Source organism: Hyperoodon ampullatus (assembly GCF_949752795.1).
Source record: "Hyperoodon ampullatus genome assembly, chromosome: 2".
Lineage (NCBI taxonomy): Eukaryota > Metazoa > Chordata > Mammalia > Artiodactyla > Ziphiidae > Hyperoodon > Hyperoodon ampullatus.
In genome coordinates, this window is record NC_136915.1 from 157,926,777 (window position 1) to 157,950,004 (window position 23,228).

Sequence of the window (23,228 nt, forward strand, 5' to 3'; positions counted from 1 at the left end):
AAATAGCTAATCAATGAATTTGGTAAAGTAGCAGGATACAAAATTAATGCACAGAAATTTCTTGCATTCCTATACACTAATGCTGAAAAATCTGAAAGAGAAATTAAGGAAACACTCCCATTTACCACTGCAACAAAAAGAATAAAATACCTAGGAATAAACCTACCTAGGGAGACAAAAGACCTGTATGCAGAAAACTATAAGACACTGATGAAAGAAATTAAAGATGATACCAACAGATGGAGAGATATACCATGTTCTTGGATTAGAAGAATCAATATTGTGAAAATGACTATACAACCCAAAGCCATCTACAGACTCAATGCAATCCCTATCAAACTACCAATGGCATTTTTTACAGAACTAGAACAAAAAATCTTAAAATTTGTATGGAGACACAAAAGACCGTGAATAGGCAAAGCAGTCTTGAGGGAACAAAATGAGGCTGGAGGAATCAGACTCCCTGACTTCAGACTATACTACAAAGCTAGAGTAATCAAGACAATATGGTACTAGCAGAAAAACAGAAATATAGATCGATGGAACAAGATAGAAAGCCCAGAGATAACCCCACGCACATATGGTCAACTAATCTATGACAAAGGAGGCAAGGACATACAATGGAGAAAAGACAGCCTCTTCAATAAGTGGTGCTGGGAAAACTGGACAGCTACATGTAAAAGAATGAAATTAGAACACTGCCTAACACCATACACAAAAATAAACTCAAAATGGATTAGAGACCTAAATGTAAGACCAGACACTATAAACCTCTTAGAGGAAAACATAGGAAGAATACTCTTTGACATAAATCACAGCAAGATCTTTTTTGATCCGCCTCCTAGAGTAATGGAAATAACAAAAAAAAGCAAATGGGACCTAATGAAACTTAAAAGCTTTTGCACAGCAAAGGAAACTGTAAACAAGACGAAAAGACAACCCTCAGAATTTGCAAACGAATAAATGGACAAAGGATTAATCTCCAAAATACATAAACAGCTCATGCAGCTCAATATTAAAGAAACAAACAACCCAATCAAAAAATGGGCAGAAGACCTAAATAGACATTTCTCCAAAGAAGACATACAGATGGCCAAGAGGCACTGAAAAGCTGCTCAACATCACTAATTATTAGAGAAATGCACATCAGAACTACAATGAGGTATCACCTCACACTGGTTAGAATGGGCCTCATCAGAAAATCTGCAAAGAACAAATGCTGGAGAGAGTGTGGAGAAAAGGGAACCCTCCTGCACTGTTGGTGGGAATGTAAATGGATACAGCCACTATGGAGAACAGTATGGAGGTTCCTTAAAAAACCAAAAATAGAATTACCGTATGACCCAGCAATCCCACTACTGGGCATATACCCAGAGAAAACCATAATTCAAAATGACACGTGCACCCCAATGTTCATTGCAGCACTATTTACAATAGCCAGGTCTTGGAAGCAACCTAAATGCCCAGCGACAGACGAATGGATAAAGAAGATGTGGTACATATATACAATGGAATATTACTCAGCCATAAAAAGGAATGAAATTGGGTCATTTGTAGAGATGTGGATGGATCTAGAGACTGTCATACAGAGTGAAGAAAGTCACAAAGAGAAAAACTAATATCGTATATTAACGCATGTATGTGGAACCTAGAAAAATGGTACAGGTGAACCGGTTTGCAGGGCAGAAATTGAGACACAGATGTAGAGAACAAATGTATGGACACCAAGGGGGGAAAGCGGTGGGGGGAGGTGGGGTGTGTGTGTGATGAATTGGGAGATTGGGATTGACATGTATACACTGATGTGCATAAAATGGATGACTAATAAGAAAAAAAAAGTATGCATAAAGCAGTAGAATAGCCTTAAGCTAAATTCACCTGAGCCTTATTAGAGATAAGATCATCGATTAGCAAATTAATCGGATACAGACTGAAGAAGTAGGAAAAAATAAAGTTTTTCTACCTAGGACTCCAAATCAAAAGCATAAGTGCTCAGCACATGAAACAGGACCTCCAGTCTCCATTGTGAAAGACTGTGGACCTGGAAGACGCTTACCTTGGGTCCCTAGCCTCTCTTCTGGGGAAACCTTCCCCAATTCCTGGGTTGTTCCCCAACCTCATCCCCCTTCACACTGCTTGCTCTTCTGCCTGTCAAATCCATTCTCAAGAACAAAAATCTAGCTGCATTCAGTTATATCTTAGCAGACATTTAAATCAGGGTGTTGCTACTCCCCCAGAATGTTGACATTGTAAGCCTTTGCAGAATAAAAGACTTTTAGGCATCTTGGATCAAGTTGGGGTGGCCTTTTCTTAGTTTCCGAGGGGAAAAGGGGCACTGAGTGGACCCTACATCACCTCCCCTGTCAGAGCACCACGTGGGTATCTGCCAACTTTGGTGAGAGGTATGTGATTTAAGACTGGCCGCCTCACCCTGGAGTTGAAGGTACTGATGTGAACGGGGTTGGTTACAACCAGGTAAGGAAGGAGGGGACCTCTGCCTGCCTCTGGAGTCTGAGACACAAACCAGCATGAGCTAAAGAAAGCTAAAACCCCATGATTTCACCACTTTTCCTCCACACAATTCTGGTCCTCTCTCACTGGGTGGAGGAATAAGATATTTGAAATCCCAAAGGTTCAGAAAGGGCCTCTCAACTCTCTTGCTAATCACTGTGCATAAATCTGTCCCAGTCGCTCTGCAATGCAGAGGCTGGCCAACTTCAGCCAAGGAGTATATGTGCTAAGCCTTGATCTCATTCACCCAACACTCCATAGCAGCCTGATATGTGCCTTGGATCAATGCTGCCGTATCTGAAGATTACATGGTCCTTTCTCTCCGGGGTCTAGTCCATGCTTTCACTGTTTCTGCTTTTGATTCTCTTCCAGTGGTAAGTAGGTAAAAACCTGAAGCAAGATTTCACTTTTGGAAAACATGTAGGAGAGCTTGTTTACTTTTGCCGGCATGAAACTGGGTAAAATAAGCATATGGGAACCAAGCTCCTAAAACTCTTTTTCGGTAATGATTCCTGTACTTAATAAACAGAAAGTTTAGAGAGTTCTTGATTAAAAATTTCCAAACACAGAAAAAATTCATTTCTGGGATTGCCTAAAAGCTTTACCAAAGTCAGGCCATCTCGTTCTCCCCTGCCTCAGCCTGCCAAATGAGCTGGCCTTCCAGTCCCGGTTGGAAACAATGAACCACTGGTCCCACCGGTTCCCCAATTAGGCCGGAAGCCAGAGGCAGCTCCCGTGGGGACAGCTGGGCTCTAATGGTGTATCCACTCCAGCACGAAGACAGGAGGGGAGGCCCTGAAGGGAGTTGAGGTCCGGCAGCTGGAGGAGTGCCCCTGGTATTCAAACATTCCCGGCAAATGAAGTCATCTGAGATACCGAGGACTTGGCAGTCAGCTTTTAATGATGCAATTGCATTTTCCCCTCTCTGGTCCCCCATACATAAAAAATTCAACAGGTCCTGTTTGGAATTTAAGGTTATTTTCTTTGGCGCTGATGCAGCTTCCCTTATCGGTGTTGAGGAACCATTTCCTTTCCCTCACTGAGGAAATCAGGCGTCACTTCAGGGAAGTGCCTGTCAGAAGCTCCAAGTGGGTCAGCTGCCATGGCAACCATCCCCCAGCAGCCAGTGAGGGGAAAAAACGTCACACTGAAAGACCGCCCTAGCCTCTTTCTGACTTTCTTCAAAGCCTGATGGTTCCAAGCCGCCCGTGACCTGCAGTGGTGGCCCTTCCTCTGTCCTTGAAAATAGGCAGTCAATTCCTCAGATAGGAAAAAACAGCCACAGAAACTTCCTTTGGATGAGGCCATCAGAGATGCGAAATGATGGTAATCCGCCCCAGTAGGGGATAGATTACAGGGATGCTTTCCGGCTGAAGGAGAAACATCTTTTCTGAGCTTTTCAAGCTTTTCAAGCTTTTGTGAGGGCAGGAGCAGAACTGGATTTAATTCCTCGCCTGCTGAATGGGGGTGGTGGTTTGTGATGCGTTTTCATTTGCTAGAAGGAGGAACCAATTAGGCAGATAATGAAGAGCAAATTCAAGTTCAGCATGGTGTGTGATGACAAGGAAAGGTAAAAGACCATCAGGGAGATCATCCTCTTTATGGTATTAAAGGAAACCCTGAGAAATCACTTCACCTCTGAGCCACTGTTTCCTCACGTATAAAATGAGGGAGTTGGACTAGGTGATCTTGAATATCCCCTTCTCTGCTCTAAAATGCTACAGGTTCTGTAATTAGTACTTCAATAACCTTGAGAATTTTACCACAGCCCCCAATCCCCCAGCAGCCTGTCCTGAGGGAAACCAAGGCCTCCTATTCAACAAGTACAGGGAGAACATTTCCTCATTGTGGAGGTTTGCAGGATCAGAATTTAGCTTCTTCCCTGGAATCAAACAAGTAAGTACTCACTGTCAGTTTCTACTTCTTGCTTGTGAAACTGCTCAAGAAGATTCTGTGCTCTTCTCTCTGGGTCAGAGCCTGGCATCATCTGCTTGAGATAATCCAGCAGTTTCTGTAAGCAAGGGAAGTGAGGGGGCTCTCGGAAGTCCTCTGCACACTGGTCAAGCCAGGCCCTCAGGATGGAGGCGATTGCACTGAGAAAGAGAAACAGAAAGTCACTGCACTCAACTGGCTCTGGAGACTCAAAACCAGCCCTGGACACCAGAGCCTGTCCCAGCCATGCCTCAGGAAAACTTGTGCAAGTGATCAATGGATAGTTCACCTAGAAGTTCCCGGCAATGTCAGTGAAGTTAATATAAAGCATCTGAAAACAGCCTGAGTACCTTTTATTATTTTAAGTGGTGGTTGGGGAGCTGGGGAAAGACTGGTAAGTTAAAAAAAAAATAAAAAATAAAAAAAAACAGGACCATAAACGTTGGAAAAACCCACACAGGGCAAAAAAAGACACGGAAGAGAAGATTTAGTGAGTCCTGAAGCAACTTCAAAGTAACCTGTATACAACAAGATTATGTGTTTCCAATTCTGGATTCAGTCAAGTCAGAGACCACAAAATCTACTGTGATAACACTTTAGGAAATAACAGACAGTAGGCCAGAACTTTGACGGATGGAAGGGCCTAGGTTTAGGAAAGATAATGTGTAAATTTAATTTTACAAAGATCACCAGGGTTTCAGCATAGCACCAAAAATGTCCTCACAAAATTATCCTTTTGCTTTTCAAATTATCAGAGGACAATGTGTTTCAAGTGGAAGAGACAGTATGAGTAGAAAGTTAGGTTTTTAAAAGTAAAGGAGAAAAACTTGATAAGCAAAGCCATTCATTGAGAGGGCGACTTCTTCTGATGGCTCAGCTGAGTCCACCTTGAGTGAAACAAGGACCAGGGCACAAAAAGAGACACAGTCATCATGGGGGCACAGTTCCCTGCTTTCATGTTACTAATAACACAAGCTTGTTCTCTTTAAGGTAGGTGCAGCCCCTCACTCAATGGAAAAGACAAACAGCTGACAAAAAGGACAACTTTTGAGTGCTATTGTCCTACGCTTCATATTCAAAGAAGGCTTTACAGCCACTCCTGAGTCGGGCACGTGCTGGGCTGTGTCCCATGCACATGGTACTTTGCCTCACTAATGACCAGCCAGCCCCAGGAACAAGGTGCATCCATTGATGATGGCCAGAGAAGATGACAGGGACTATAAATTAATCAAAGCATATTTTATTGACAGAGCTGGGACACTTTGTATTTTTTTGTTTTTGTTTTTTTTTCGGGGGTTTTTTTGGGGTTTTTTTTGCGGTACGCGGGCCTCTCACTGCTGTGGCCTCCCCCGTTGCTGAGCACAGGCTCCGGACGCGCAGGCTCAGCGGCCATGGCCCATGGGCCCAGCCACTCCGCGGCATGTGGGATCTGCCCGGATCAGGGCACGAACCTGTGTCCCCTGCATCGGCAGGTGGACTCTCAACCACTGCGCCACCAGGGAAGCCCTGGGACACTTTGTTTTAGCGAAAGACCTAATTAAAATTTTTCAGCTGAAAAAAAATGTCTAGCAGATTTTTAAATTACCATCTGATTAGACTTCAAACAAACTGTTCGCTTAGTTAACGAACTGTAAAGAAACAAAAAGATATTATGATCCATATATATGAAACCGCTGCCTGGACTTTCATAGGTGTGTCTAAACTTCACAGGTCTCAAGTTCACAGCAGAGAGCTAGACTGTGATCAAGGCAGAAATGCAACTAAAGCCAATCTAATGCTGAACTTTTGGAACTGACGTACAAACACAGAAGGGAAAGAAATTAATTGTTTTCACTGCTGTGGAGATCACTGTTTCACCAATATGGACATGAAGACATTTGGAACGATAATATTCACATAGCTACACAGAAATAGATGACATAAAACCATTAATTAAGGTTGGCATTTAAAACCATAGAAATAATTCAGTATTTTCTAAATCTTCAGTGCAGATTAAAAAAAAGAGAGAAACAAAACTTTCATTTCCTCACAGAAAGCTAGAAGAAATTAATCTGGGCTCTGGGATTAATTGAAAGAACGAGCAAAATGAAATTAATGAACTTCTAGTAAGTGAACCTTCACTATTCGGGTCACTTGTCACATCATCTGTTATGTATGAATGTTTATGGCCCCCCAAATTCATATGGTGAAGCCCTAACTCCCCCTGAAATGATGGACTTCAATTATTTTGAGAGCCCACACACGGCACTCATTATTTCTCCTTTCTTCACCAAAACCAAATATCATGAATTGAAGAAGATAATGATGAGACGGCATCCTAATATTTCATTTTTATAAGGAAGATGACTTTTTCTGTGAATAATTTCCCTTCTTTGCTGATGAGCATTGAGTCCAGAACTGGGGTAGGCACATAGGTGGGGTGATAGCATAAAACTCAGGAAAACCTGACGTTTGCGTACATTACGGTGACTCTTACAGAACGGTTTTGCACTTCTCAAAAGAAGGGTGATTTAATTTAATTAGTACTATCACTCACTTAATATTTTTTAATATTTCAATGAGGGAATACTCTTTCGATGACAGTGATTAAAAGACAGATATGAAGGGATAATAATTCACATCACTAAATTAAAAATCTAAAAGAGCATCCAACCAACGAGACCAGCAACTCAATGACCCTGATAACACCTCAAAAGTTCATAACCTAAAAAAAACCCAGGTAGAAATCCAAAATTATAGTAAAAGACAGATGTTAAAAGATATCAATATGTCATTTACTCATTTACCCCCCATAATTGTTAGTTTTAAAATTATAAAACAATTTATTGAAAAAAGTAAATATTACAAATATGCAAATATCTATAAATTAAAACAACAAAATATCTACGCCCCTTCATTCTAATCTTATTACCATGACCCTGTGTGAACAGTTTGGAGTATATCCTTCTAGACTTTTCTATGGATATGTTTACATATTTAAATAGATGTAATATGTATAAACCATGGATTTTTTCCCCCATGAATAGTATGTCATAGATACCTCTCCATCCACACCAGGACCTCTAGCTCTCACTGTTTCTCAGGGTCACATAGTATCCATTGCATGCACACACCATAATTAATATAGGTATTCTACTAGTGCACAGGTAGTTAAGTTATTGTTAGGTTCTCACACGTACAACTACAAAATGAATATCCTTGTTTACATCTCGTGTACTTGTATATTTCTATGGGGCACGTTGTATAGGACTTCCTTCCATGGAAAGGTGCAGCCTTGGAAGGCCCAGGGGAACTCTGAAGGGGGACCTTAATCCATATTCGACTCACCTTTAGGTGCACATTTTGTCCTCCTCAGACTGATATTTTCTACTAGCGTTGCTAACCTACTCATTTTACTCTTTGTGACAGTGCCCTTCCCATAGCTTAGCGCAAGAAGGCTTTGAAAAGTCACTACAAACCCAGACACTGAATTAAAAAGCATTTTCAGACAAAAGAGAAATGAAGGCAGAGGAGGAAGAATAAAGAGGAGAAGGAAGATACATATAAAGACAGCACGATACAACACGAGGCAGACCCCTGCCCTCTTATTAGCAGAGTTTTATCAGCATCCCAGGGAGGCAGGCTTTCTGGAAAGGCCTGGACGTGTGCCCAAAGCTCAGAGCAGCTTTATGTTTGCCAGTCCTGGGAAGAAACTTTCTGTTCTTGATAGGCTAAGAAGCAGATAAAATGTGAAACGTTTGAAATTTCAAAAGGGAAAGCAACATCACAAAATCACGACAGAGACAACAGGATTACTGGCCAGTGACTTTTCCATCTTACCTTTCCTGGCTCCACTCCTAAGATCTAAGGTACATCCTAACCAGAACGGGTTAGTTGGAAGGTGTAAAGAACCTTAATAACGAAGGGAAGCCCTCGTTAAAAGTCACAAACGTACAGGAAAGGTGTGACTGTTAAGCTAGAGAAGCTACTTGGCTCTATGCACAGAACAAGAAATAAGGTTCCAGAGGAAAACCTAGTTCCCATCCTCACTGTGCCACCTGAACGACGGGAGTGGGACTGGTCACTTAGCTCCACCGACCCTTATCTGGAGAAGAGACATAATAATACCTGTCTTCATCTACCTGACACTGATCAGTTGAATTTCAAGTGACATAATGTCAATAAGGATATTGAGATATCTGGAGAGAAACATAACTGTTAGCAGTCTTAAGACTACTTGCCGTAAGTCACAAAAGGAAGGGATTAAAAAAGGTATGGCTCGGTGAAAATCAATCAGCACTCATGGAAAGAACTCAAGGAACCTGCCATGTGAAATAGAGTGCTACAGAATACAAACCAGCTCCTGCAACACTTGGGGCTCCAGGCCTGCTGGAGGGAGACAAACACTGTGAACATATACCACCCCCCCACACAGACACACCACACACTCACACACACCACACACTCACACACACACCACACACACACTCGCACACACACCACACATTCACACCACGCACACACAAACTCACACACACCACACACGCTCACACACACCACACACACACCACTCACACACATGCCACACCACACACACACCCCACACACTCACACACACACCCCTGAGTCAGCCCCCCTCAGGACAGACAAATTCAGGAACATCAAAGTGTAATACAGGGACTTCCCTGGTGGCACAGTGGTTAAGAACTCGCCTGCCAATGCAGGAGACACGGGTTCGAGCCCTGGTCTGGGAAGATCCCACATGCTGCGGAGCAACTAAGCCCGTGCACCACAACTACTGAGCCTGTGCTCTAGAGCCCGCGAGCCACAACTAGTGAAGCCCACGTGCCTAGAGCCCATGCTCTGCAACAAGAGAAGCCACCGCAATGAGAAGCTTGCGCACCACAACAAAGAGTAGCTCCCACTCGCTGCAACTAGAGAAAGCCCACGCACAGCAACAAAGATCTAACACAGCCAAAAATAAATAATAAATAAATTAAAAAAAAAAACCTGTGAAGACTGAAGAAGTAATTTCTGAAGCCAAATGGAAAGGTTAAGATTGTGACATAATCTAAACTCAGGAAGGAGAAAAGCCAGCACTCCTCACTCCCAAGGGAACGTGTGTGTCTGATTAAGGATGACTGGATGGGGGGTGGGGGGAGCAGGGGCGAGGCCCAAATCTGATGGCACAGCAGACAACCAGGATTGCTTTCTCTACCTCAGGCATCCTTGGCAAGGTACAAATTCTTGTAGTATGTGAAGGAAGGAAGTCGTGTCCAGACCCAGATGTGGTTTCTAAGACTTTTACTTGTAATCGAACAGACGCCGGGGGAAAATGAATTCACTAATCCAACTAATATTTATTGAGTACCCTTTATTTTCCATATTCACAAAAACTATTTATGTGATGAATGTCACAGTAGGGGAGTCTAGGGTATTTACCTTCAGAGAGAGTAAACCTGGTCAGGGCTCCATGGAGTGCTTCCCTGAGGAAATGACGTTAAAGCTGAGATCTTAAGGATAAGGGAGAATTAGCAGGGTGAAGACTCTGGGGTAACAGCATAAGCAAAGGTCCTGAGGTGAGAGAAAGCAAAACACTTTTAAGAGACATAAGGAAGACCTGTTTAAAGAACAGGAAAGGAGGGGCTTCCCTGGTGGTGCAGTGGTTGAGAGCCCGCCTGCCGATGCAGGGGACACGGGTTCGTGCCCCGGTCCAGGAATATCCCACGTGCCGCGGAGCGGCTGGGCCCGTGGGCCGTGGCTGCTGAGCCTGCGCATCCGGAGCCTGTGCTCCGCAATGGGAGAGGCCACAACAGTGAGAGGCCCGCGTACCGCAAAAAAAAAAAAAAAAAAAGAATAGGAAAAGAGGGGAGAAATGGAGCATGATGAGATTTGCTATGCTCATTTGATTTCTTAGCCAAACAGAAATCACACTTAAACCTGGTTGGAAGACATCAGACAGATGTCTTAGCTGAGAGGTATAAGGAAATAGTACAAAACTTCTAATCACTCTCAGGGACCTTCAGGCATGCAATGCAGAGTAAGAGGGCTGACCGAGGTGAGCATTAGGCTATTATGCTCAAACCACAGGTTTTTAATACGTACAGGGATTTTAAGATAAATGCATTAAATCATGTTAAAATCACATAGGTAGTAAGATACTCTAGAATTGGTAAAAGGTTTAATAAAAAAAAAAACCTTCTAGGTATGAGGTCATCGCTCCCATGATGTATAACTTCCAAGCCAAGAAATAGGATTATTATGACAAAAAGAATAACTCTGTCCATTTAGAGCTTTCTCTCCCCAGAAATCTATTTGAGGTAATAATTTATCATTACTTACTCATCAGCAGAAGATTAGACATGGAAACATTTTTTAAAAGCAGCAAAACATTTTTCTATTTTAGGATACTCTCCAAGAATTGGATCTTTCCCTAATATAGATAATGAAAAGGTAAAAAGATCTATGTAGAGGGTGGCCTTTGAAGCCGTGTAGCACAGGACACTGCCAGGTCCTCTGGGTGGGAGCCAATGCACTTTGCCCTTCAGGGAAAGAAAGCAAAGTAACCTTGACACTGACTCTGAGCTAGACCCTCCACCTTGTTCTCCTAGTCACAGAATGATTTTCTGCTGTTTCTGGGAAGGCTGCCAGTTACAGTCTGCCTCTAAGACCCCTGGCTAGATGGTTTTCCTGATGAGAAAGAACAAAGGGAGGTGCAGAGATTTTTTTTTTCCTTTTTTTGCCTGTAAAAGCATGTAAAGGATGGAAACATTATCTAGACTTGTCAAGGTAATCTTGCAATGCTTTCTTGTACATTTTCCATTGTACATTTTGGTACTGGTGGTGAGTAGAGGTTAGAACGCTGGGAGGGAAAGTAAAAGAGGAATTAAGGGAGACCCAGGGAAATAAATGTAAACAAAGCCAGAGTAGGGACTAAGCACCAGAAGGCAATATAGGGCAGAAAAGCCAGTGAGGGGCCATGGGCAGTTAAAGAAGAGAAAAACCTCCAAGGCAAGAAGGAGGAAGAAAAAGATTGGGATAGGAAGGACACACAGTATAAAGAGTAAATATGGGTGGGAAAGGGTCAAGAGTAGGAGGAGATGAGCTCAAACCCAATAACTCAAAACCAAGTGTTTACACCCCTGTCTTTCATTCCCAAACTACATGTGCAGACCCTGGCAACGGAATGTAGATTTACAGAAATTGAAGAGAATTGTTGTGCAGAGACTTAATCCTGTAGTACCAAACCTTACTCAGTATGTCAGTGACTGCACTCCATTAGAAAAGGAACAAAACTAAGAGGTCTCCTAAATGCCTATGTTTCATGAACAGTATAGCCAATGTGGTTACACACATTCTCTGGAGTCAGACTGACTCTCTGGTTAGTCAGACAAACCCAACCTCTTTATGCCTCTGCTTCCTCATCTGTAAAATGGATACAGTAATAGATCCCTCCTCACAGAATTCCTGTGAGGCCTAAAAGAGATAATATATCTGAAGTATTTAGAATAGTCCCTAAGACATAGTGAGTGTTCAAAAACATTAGCTATTTTCATTATTTTAAAAAAGCAGAATTACAATCTATAAGATTAAGGACTAAAGGCAAAAGGAACTACACATAAACACTGGACTCTGGTTGAGAAAGTTGTTTCCCTCGGGGGTACGAGTTAACGATTCTGATACTGCCATACATATATACTGAAACTGAACAATTAAGTAAATGGAAGGCAGAGGGTAGAAGCTGGTTTTCTCACTGTTGGAGAGGATACTCACAAATAAGCAACGGGAGGAAGCCAGAATGGTCCATGTGGTAAGGATTAGAGTTGAAGGCATCAGTAAGAATTCATATTTAATATAATATATAGATGGTTATACATAGAAATATTTATAGGTATATGCATTTACACATATATTTCCTAGCCATGTCAGCTGAGAGGGCCAGAAGAAATGACACCCCAGTAGGGATGAGCACACCTAGCACCCAGATCTTGGTTTCTAATATCATTCTCCAATAAAAAGAACCAGGTCGGGCTTCCCTGGTGGCGCAGTAGTTGAGAATCTGCCTGCCAATGCAGGGGACACGGGTTTGAGCCCTGGTCTGGGAGGATCCCACATGCTGCGGAGCAGCTGGGCCCATGAGCCACAACTACTGAGCCTGCGCATCTGGAGCCTGTGCTCCACAACAAGAGAGGCCGCGATAGTGAGAGGCCCGCACACCGTGATGAAGAGTGGCCCCCGCTTGCCGCAACTAAAGAAAGTCCTCTCATAGAAACGAAGACCAACAAGCCAAAAATAAATATTAAAAAAAAAACAACTTTAAGGTCTCCTGAAAATCTAAAAATAAAAAATAAAAAAAAAAGAACCAGAAGAAGAAATGGCTGATTCTAAGACTGGGATGGGAAATATACAAGATGAGTCTAGAACGTCTTGTAGTGCCATAAAGTAAGGAAGGGCTCAAATACAGTAATAGGGATGTGTGAAAGTGACACAGGAGTCAACCAGAAGAGTTCCCAATGGCCAAAGCTGGAATAATCTGAGCAATAAAATACATAAAGTAGCACTGCATTATATCCCACAGTATTAATAAATTTCCGGGCTTCCCTGGTGGCGCAGTGGTTGAGAGTCCGCCTGCCAATGCAGGGGACATGGGTTCGTGCCCCAGTCTGGGAAGATCCCACATGCTGTGGAGCGGCTAGGCCCGTGAGCCATGGCCGCTGAGCCTGCGCGTCCAGAGCCTGTGCTCCACAATGGGAGAGGCCACAGCAGTGAGAGGCCCGCGTACACACAAAAAAATAATAATAAATAATAAATAAATAAATTTCCATGAGTCCATACTGATATAAATAAAAGACTGAATAAATTAATAAATGGGCGAGACAAATCTCCCATGCAGAAGTTTTCCAAATAAATTAGGTAGATACTTTACCCTAAAAGAAGGGAAGCAAAACAAAGGGGTTGTGCCTAGTGACTTCCTTCCAAACAATATAGTATGGAAAGGAAGGGGGAAAAAAGACATATGCCGTGAAGAAACCTGAAAAATAACAACTTCATCCAGGTGATCAAGGCCAACATCAACAGGCGTAAATCATGGTGAAAGTATGTGATGAGAATGGTATTTTATCTCTGTGATATTTCTCTCAAACCTCATAAATTCAGTCTAATTATGAGGAAAAATATCAGTCTAATTACAAGAAAAATTCTAATAAAGGGGTGTCCTAAAATATATCTGATCAGTACTCCTCAACACTGTCAAGGTCATCAAAAACAAGAAAAGTCAAAAACTGTCACAGCCAATAGGAACCTAGAGAGATATCCCAACTAACTAAATGTAATGCAGTATCCTGGATGGGATCCTGGAACAGAACAGGGCCATTACGTAAAAAAAAAAAAAAAAAAAAAGGAACTCTGACTAAACTATGAACTTTACTTAACAATGTATTGATTCATTAATTGTAACAAATGTGTATATTCATGTTAGAAGTTAATAATAGGGGAAACTGTGAGGAAGGTATATGGGAATTCTGTATTATTGGCTCAATTTTTATATAAATGTAAAACTGTTGTTTAAAATGTCCTAAGGGGGGAAAGAAAGATGAACAAGAGGGTCCAACCTAAGTACTTAAGAGAAATAGTCTCATTTTTATCACAGGGGAAGAAGTAGAGACCACACAGTGTTGAGGTTAAAGCCTGGGTTAAATCCCACTCTCTCATTTATTCACTGTATGACCTTGGACATGTTCCTTAACCTCTCTATGTCTCAGACTCCCCATCTGTAAAACAGGAATAATAACACATAGAGTTATTATGAGGGTATTAAAAGGATACTCAGTACTTAACACAGGGACAATTCCTATGAAGCAGCCAATGAACTCTAGCCATTATTATTAGAAAGAGACACCACTGCTCACCAAAGTTATTTTTCAGGGACCTCAGTAACTCATTATTCTCTAATTCCTCACAGTCCAAGAAGGGAGTTTTTATGTTATAAATAGGCCTCTAATGAAAAAATTGCTGAGGCGTTCTACAGTTTTCACCATTAGAATGGAGTTTCCGTTGGGGATGACAGACGCTACAAGGCACCAAGAACAGGAAGCAGGCGCTCAGATTGATGGGCCTGACCAATCTGGTCTTCCTTCTTCTTTCCTCACATCCTCCAACCCATCTCCTTCCCCAGGAAACAAGCCTAACTTCCACATTTCTAACAGCTGTTTGAGGACCTTCCTCAGGTTCTTCATTTCATTAAAAAAAGCCAGGCAAGGCAACACAGGCTAAAGGAAATAATCCCAAACTGTACAATCTCAGAATGCTAACAAGCTAAAGCACTAGTCACAACGGTGATACTATACCCTAGTTCCTCATGTACTTCTCTCTGCAGCCCTTTTACGGTAATATAGACAAATATGGCGGCAGGGGTGAGGGGGCAGGGGGAATTTATGAGCACCAGAGATCCCAACGCTATTTTTGAAATAACAGTCCTGAGAGCAAAACGGTGAGAAATCCAAGTCCTGGAGTCAACTGGACCCGAGATCAAATATCAGACCTGTCATTGACCAGCTGCTTGATCTTAGTCAAAGCATGTAACTTTTCCGGAGCCTCAGTTTACACACCTATAAAATCAGGACAATATCTCACAGCATGTCTGTGATAGTAAAAGAAGGTACAAAATGCCTACAGAAAGCCTTGCACTAAGGTAAGTACACCCCAAACTGTAGCCAGTGGTGGTGGTCGGAGAGGTGACAGTGGTATCATCATTTCCATCATCTCTGACACTGCAGGGTGATCAAGTGACAGAGTCTGGTTGTGATGTCTCTTTACCTTTCTCTAACGTGTAGAGGACCTTAGGAGATTCTCAGGTGGCCATTTATTCTTCTCTCTGAATCAATGATTATCGATGTTGTTTCATTCCTCCATTATTAGAAAAGTAATTTCTGCTTGAGAGCCTGCACTCTTCCCTTAAATGCATAATTTTGATTCAAGATTTCAATGACTTTCTTAAAACTATACTTTCTGTTTTTCTTTGTCCAGTATGGATGTTTTAAAGACAATACCTGGCTCTTTTATGTGGTTTATTGCATCTCCATTTCTACTTTTGTTTTACTTTTTAAAAATATTCCTTTCACATTATAGCCTTTAATTCTTCTAAATTTGGAGTTTTAAATCTTATTTTTGCTCTGTTCTTTACTCCTCTTTCTTTGCCCCATTTTTGTTACAATCACTCAGATTGATTTCAATTGCCTTCTTAGGTTATTTGAATTGGATGGAATGAATATTGATTGCGAACTCACTGGGAAGATTTGTTAATACCTTCCACTGTAAAGTTTCCCAGATATTAAAGAATTACAGCCAGCTTCCTTTAACTCATCTCCCTGTTCTTTCAAATGTTTCCAATATCTTGGATACTAATATTTATAGGACTCTTTACCACTGACTAAAACCGGGTGTCACTATTTACAACTTCTGGGAAAAGATTACAAGAATGACTTTTATATCATCTGAATGTTTGGAGATGAAAGCAGAATGATTTCAGTGGTTTAAACCACTGTTATGGTAAAGAGTTTGAGAAAACAAAACATGGCATTCCAGAAGGGAAGTGATGAGAGTCAATTAAAGAAAAGAAAACAGAAACTATTTCAACATTACAATCGTAATTTTTTTAAAGGAATAAAAAAGCATAATTCCTGAACAGTTTTAAACTTTTTTTTTTTTTTTCCTGGTACGCGGGCCTCTCACTGTTGTGGCCTCTCCCGTTGCGGAGCACAGGCTCCGGACGCGCAGGCTCAGCGGCCATGGCTCACGGGCCCAGCCGCTCTGCGGCAAGTGGGATCTTCCCGGACCGGGGCACAAACCTGTGTCCCCTGCATTGGCAGGCGGACTCTCAACCACTGCACCACCAGGAAATCCCTTAAACATCTTTAAATAAAGTTCTGTGTGTGTGTGTGTGTATATATGTGTGTGTGTGTGTATATATATATATATATATATATATGTATTTTATATATATATATATATATGATATTCTAATCTCAAATACATTTCAGAGAGTGAAGATTCACGGTGTCAAGGCTCTGTATGGTTAATATCCCTTCTTCATGTTCTCTTCACTTCTGAATTCAATGATTGTAATAAATCTGCACTAAGGAAAGTTTCCTTTTCCCACCTGGTTCAGATTGTATTATTCTAAATAGATAGCATTTTCTCGTGTAAAAGTGTCGGCAGGAAGGAGGAAAGGGGTGCAGGTAGCATGAACGTTGGCAGAGATGTTTTCTTCTGTCATAGGAAGTGAGTTCCCTGATTTCCCAACAGTGACAAGTTTAGGGATTGTAGAAACAAACATGGTATGACTTATTATTTACATCAGTCTAGTGCTAACATCAGAAATCACTGTGTGGCAAAGATTCCAACATCTAAAATCCTTGCAAGTTGAATTCCCTGCAACTGAAGGAATTCTTACTTTAGCCAGATAACTTTAAAGGTCCTGATACCACACAAAGCCTGAACCAGGCATACTCGGGACTGGAATTACAAGTGAGAGTCACAGCACAATCAGATACTTTTTGAAATTCATGAAGAACACTAGCCAGTTGTGGTCCAAGACACCAGAAACCAATCTTTCATCTTGACTGTTTCATCTGTTATTTCCACATTTTTGCCTTCTTTTAAGTTCTTTTATCCTTTGAAAGGTTGATTAGATCCATATTCAGAAATACAGGAAACACTGTTACCTTGGGACTTGGGAGCCTGTATCAAATGTAAGCCTTGTTCTTTGCTTTACAACAAAAACTGAAAAACCAAACAATAGTTGAGCATTTCCCTTTTCATAGTTAAACCCAGTAGTGATTCCCCACCTCCACCCCCCATATCCCTGGGCTGCAAAACTGAAGGCATCTGTCCTAAAACAGGATGTTTACTTCTTAGAATGTCACTGAATTCCTTCCGTCTGTTTCCCACCTGAAATCACAAGAACACAGATTTGCAGCAAAGGAAAACAATGGGTATTTTGCTGCTCCTTGCCTGACCCCACAATACCATGCTTTAGCCCATCTTTATTTATGATCCTAGCCAGCAGTTCTGATGTCATGGTTAATAATAAGCAAATCAAAGAAGCTGTGTATTTTTTCTTTCCTATTTTATCAAAACTGGTTACTCAGTCTTTCCAACAGACACAAGCAGTAAAGGGCACCTCTCAAACAATCAATACAATATTTGGACCATATCTCTGCTTCTGATATTCATTTTCATTTTTAAGAAGATGAAAAGAGGGCTTCCGTGGTGGTGCAGTGGTTGCGAGTCCGCCTGCCCATGCAGGGGACACGGGTTCGTGCCCCAGTCCGGGAAGATCCCACATGCCGCAGAGTGGCTGGGCCCGTGAGCCATGGCCGCTGAGCCTGTGTGTCCAGAGCCTGTGCTCCGCAACGGGAGAGGCCACGGCAGTGAGAGGCCTGCATACCGCAAAAAAAAAAAAAGAAGATGAAAAGAAAGCTAAATAAATTTTATCCTAGGCATCCTTAAACTTGAAAGGATCTCAGAGCACTCATTTTTCAGGAAAAGAGACTGAAACCGAGAGAGGTGAAGTGACAGTGATGGAGGAGGAGCTTGAGTCCGAGTTCTCCAGTCTCATTTCCCAGGACCTGTCACCTTCCATGAGGCTGGCTCCACGGCCACCTCAGCATTGGATTCACCTAATTATAAGAAGGGGCATAAATAAATAAATTTCCAAATAAGTATGGTATTATTTTTACATATATTTAGATGTTCATAAATAAAGACAGTTTTCACTTGAGCACTGCAGCAGCCTCATCGCCATCCAGCAGGGTTTCTCACCTAGGCGCTATTGATACTTTGTTGCAGGGGGGAAAGGGGCCGGTCTTGCACATGGCAGAATGTTTTGCAGCAATCCTGGCCTCTGCCCACTAGATGCCAGAGCATCTCCCCACCAAGTTGAAACAACCAAAAATTCTCCAGATCTTGCCAAATGTCCTCTGGGGGCAAAACTCCCCCACTGAGAACTGGCATATAGCCATATCTCCTACACATCTATCAGCCATCAGGAGGCCTTCAGTCACTGCTACAAGTCAGCTGCTGCAGCTCTGAGATGACCGGGGAACTTTCCATGTGTTACACGTGGAATGGACAAGGTGCTTCCCTGATTTCCTCCAAAAATAGACAAAGCAGTGACCCTATCAAGTCACAGAAATGATCAGAAGGGTAACTTGTGAAAAAGAGAACAAAAAGAGAATGCTGAGGTGAGATGAAAAATAATAAAAAGGAGAAGTGGGGGGAAAAAACCCCAAAAAGACAGAAGAAAGGGAAATAGAAAGAAGAAAGAGGTCAGCAGAGAGAAGGGATTTTAGCATTCCAGTGTCTGTAGGACAGAGTGACTCATTATACGATAAAGTGGCATATTTTCATCAGGCATAATTTTTTAAAAAGGCAACTCAGTCTGAGGAAAAGGGTCAAGAACTTTCTACCAATTCACTGTGTGGCTTTAGGAAAGGACCATTGTCCTCAGATGATGGACCCCTCAGGGGAGTTCTATGTGAAGCTCTTTGTTAAGGCCTCATATGCTTAAAACTGTAAAGCCCTTTAAAACAGCTTATCCTGGAGTCTCACCCACGTTACTGTTCCTGGTGTACAATTAATTTGAATGAAGTTTTATAACAGGCCTTTAAAAGAATGAGCATGACTATTCATGTCCAGAGTACAAATCAATTTGCTTTAACTGCTACTTCCCAGAAAACTATTTAATCTCAAAACACCCCCTGGGAAACAGAAAAGCTCTGGATATTTTTCATATTGTTACTCTCCTCAGAGTGTTCAGGTGGCTAGTTGAATGGCAGCTCTAGATGTGATGCAATTCCAAAATATGTAGATAACAACACGCTTACTTCTGAATCTGGTCACAGATCGAGGTTACATTTGACAAGCTGGCCACTCAATTCGTAGAGTATCTCTTCTTTAACATATGTTTTAAAATTCATTATAAAAAAGGTTCTTTTTTAAAAAAAATATTATTTCCGTAAGTTTTCATGGATAAACAAAACTAACAACAACAAAACCCCTCTAATCCTACGATTCTCAAACTTTAAAATGCATAGGAATCACTTGAGGATCTTGTTAAAATGCAGATTCTAATCTAGGTCTGGGGCAGGGCCTGAGACTCTGCATTCTGAACAAGTTCCCAGGCGATGCTGATGTGGCATTTATGGGCTAGGCAGCGGCATCTGGATTGGGCACAACAAAGAGATAATAAAGAACCACAAGAAAAAAAAAGAAGGTTGTAAGTCTAATCCATTCCATCAAATTACCTATCTGATTATACGGCTTCCCTCCTGCAAAAAGTCTTTAGGGCTGACTGCCCACTGCTTACCAGGGAAAGTCCAAACCCTCTTGAATTTGTGAGAAATTCAAACCTTTCATGATAACTTCAACGCCACTAACTGCCCTCACCCAACATGTACACAGTGAAGCAGCTGCCCCAATTCTGTGCTGTTCCCCCAAATATCATATACTCTGCACTTCCCTGATTTGATCCCACTGTCCCCTTCCTAAACGGCTCTACCATCCAAATCTTCACGCTCCTTCAAAGCCTGCTTCAGATGTCACCTCTTCCAAGAAGCCTCCCTAAAGCCCTCTAGGAATAAGGTATCTCTTCCACTCACCACACCTTGCACTTGGCATTCAAATATCTACACTGGTGTGTTTAGTTTTCTGGAAGGTTATGGCCCATCCAATAAAATTATGAAACTACCTGACACCTAACTCAGGAGTTAAAAAGATACCCAGTTTTCTCATCTTTATATCCCTGGCTCCTGGAGAAAGAAGTCCATCAGCCAATTGCCTGAACAGTTAAAAATTCCATAGGATTACCTCCCTGAACTTTTGATCCCCAAATGAAACCGTGAGTGGTTTCAAGCACCCTAGTATATAACCTATCTACTCAAGAACCTCACTCCTTCAGCAGCCTGTACCCCTACATCGTGGATTTCGTCTTCACTGACTGCTGGATCAAATTCATCAGCATAAACTACCTCCCATTTAAAAAAAAAAAAGCACAATGAAAAGACCATCCCTTGCCCTCATCCTCCGCCCCATTTCTCTGTTCCCCTTTACAACATAACTCTTCCAAAGAGTCGTTAAACTTGTCGTCCCCACTTCCTCCCCTTCTAACCTCTCTTAACCCACATCTCCATCCACCAAAACTGCGCTTGCCACGGGTGCCGAAGACGGAAGTGTGGCAAAATTAGGGGTCACTCCCCAGACCCCTCTCGCTTGATGTCTGGACAGCATCAGACACAGTTGGTCACGCCCCTTCCAAAACCCCTTCTCTGCTTGTCTTCTGGAACACAGCTTCTTTCTTCTCCTTCCCCCTGCCTGCTCTGTTCCAGTCTCCTCTGCTGGACCGTCCGCTTTCCTAATTCTCAGTACTGGAGGGAACCAAGGCTCAGTCTTTGGACCTTTTCCTTCTAGATCTACCCTTCGTCCACAGGAGGTCACATCCATTCCCATAGCTTTAAACACCATGTATAAACTAAGGATGCCCAAATGTATACTTCCAGTCTAGACTTCTCCCTGGAATCTGCACTCACCCAATTACCTCAAAATTAACACATCTAAGATGAAAGTATTGACACATGCTCCCCACCAAACTTTCTTCTCGCATAAAGCCAGGGCTCCATTCTATCACTTGCTCACACACAACGCTTGGAGGCATCCTTGCCTCTTCTTTCTCTCATATGCCGCACCCACTGCATCAGTACATCCTGTCAGCAACAGCTTCAGGACTTCTGCAGAAGCTGTCACTGCTACAAGCTATTACTTCTTGTCACCACTCCTGTAATGATGATGACGACAACTACTATTACTACTCATGTCCATGCTGTCAGCACCCCTTGCCTGGACCCACGTAAGGGCCCTAACCGGGCTCCCTGCTGCCACTCTTGCTCCTGTCCCCAGTGTCATGGTCTATTTTCCACACAGAGCCAGAGTAGGCCTTTTAAATATAAACCAGGCCATAGCACTATTCTCCTAAAGCCCTGTTAAGTGTTTCTTATCTTTCTCAGAATAAAATTCAGCATCCTTCCCAAATCCTTCATGTGATGAGGGGCCCTTAGAGATCTCATGCCCCAGTACTTGCCACTTCACTCACTTGGCTGCAGCCTCATTCACCCCTCTACTGTTTCTCAAACGCTGTTCCTGCCGCAGAGCTTTTTCCATATTCCCCCTGCCTGGACATTCACAAGGCCTCACCTGCACCACATTCAGGTTTCTGCTCCAATGTCTCCAGATCAGATCAGAAAGCCCATTTCTGACACCCTATGTGAATCAAAGTCTCCATCAGGATCTAGCCCCCCTGCCCTACTTCATTCTTTTTTGCCTGGATTCTTTGTCTCTCTCTCTCTACTAAAATATAAACTTCATAAGAGCTTGGACTTACTTATTTTGTGCATAGCTGTATCCCTTAGCACAGGGCCTGGCCAAGAGTGGGTGATCAATACATGTTTACTGAATGAATAAATGAAGAGCATTAGATGGTCAAAAAATACTTCTATGACTTTATATGTATTATGGAAAAAAACCATGGCAACGTTCCAAAGGAAATTAAAAACTCTACTAAATTACATTCTTTTAAGATAGTAAGTCTTGACTGAGAGCTTGTAATGCAGAGAGGAGGCAAACTCACTTCCTGATCACCGTCTTGGACTCTGAGGAACTCTGGCCTCCAACTTCTTCACAGCTTGGGCTTGTCAGGTTTCCATACCTTTATAGATAAAAACAAACAAACAAACAGACAAACAGAAAATGCAGTCAGTAGTGTTAGAGAGCAACTCTTGTCCATTTCAAGCACAAGACAACGGTTATACTTTTCAGGAGTATTTAAGGAAAGTAATATCTGTGAAATAACATCAAAAATGATACTATATTAGGGCTTCCCTGGTGGCGCAGTGGTTGAGAATCTGCCTGCTAATGCAGGGGACACGGGTTCGAGCCCTGGTCTGGGAAGGTCCCACGTGCCGCGGAGCGGCTGGGCCCGTGAGCCATAACTACTGAGCCTGCGCATCCGGAGCCTGTGCTCCGCAACAAGAGAGGCCGCGATAGTGAGAGGCCCGCGCACCGTGATGAAGAGTGGCCCCCGCTTGCCACAACTAGAGAAAGCCCTCGCACAGAAACGAAGACCCAACACAGCAACAATAAATAAATAAATTAATAAAAGAACACCAAAGAAGTTTAAACATAAATACTCTTAAAAAAATGATACTATATTATTGATATTTATTTAATGGGTAAACATATATATGTGTGTGTATATATATATATGTGTGTGTGTGTATGTATAAATATACGGTCTCCAAGGAAAGTGATTTACCAATGAATCACACTACTTAAAACTTTCTCTTAATATTTAACATTTCTTTGGATTTTTTTCGATGAAATTACTCTTTTCCTCTTCGCAGGGGAATCAGGCGTTATGTGATGCACAGATGGGAGATTCCTCATGAACTCTGAGCATCAACCCCTCTGTGTAGCTACTGAAGGAAGATGTGGCTTTGCTTGCACAACCTTCACGCCTGTGCCACACATGGGCACAAGATGAGGACTCCATGCTCTGCTTATGAGTCTGGTCTCCTTGAGGATAGGTCCTATTGGAGGAGGGTGATGGAAATAATTCCGAACCCTCAAGTAAAGGCTGAGATAGAGACAAGGACTGAAGAACAGAATCCTCGTGTCTCAGCAACCAAGAGAGCAAGCAGTGTGTACACCGAGGCCAGGCTGATCTAGGCTTCCCCAGCCACTGGGGAAGGGGGTCA

General features: G+C 42.3%; 1 protein-coding gene across 6 annotated transcripts in view; it reads right to left on the reverse strand.

Moving 5' to 3' along the window:
* The window catches only part of RGL1 (ral guanine nucleotide dissociation stimulator like 1), a gene marked incomplete at both ends in the record, with an annotated part of 177,216 nt that overhangs the window by 41,122 nt on the left and 112,866 nt on the right, over nucleotides 1–23,228 (reverse strand). For 5 of the 6 annotated variants that reach the window (XM_079698315.1, XM_079698312.1, XM_079698316.1 and 2 more), the window contains 2 exons: nucleotides 4,420–4,604; nucleotides 22,103–22,180. In XM_079698315.1, coding sequence (XP_079554441.1) covers nucleotides 4,420–4,604; nucleotides 22,103–22,180 — 263 coding nt within the window. The remainder of the gene's footprint in view (nucleotides 1–4,419; nucleotides 4,605–22,102; nucleotides 22,181–23,228) is intronic. The other variant, XM_079698317.1, reaches the window with a different exon arrangement.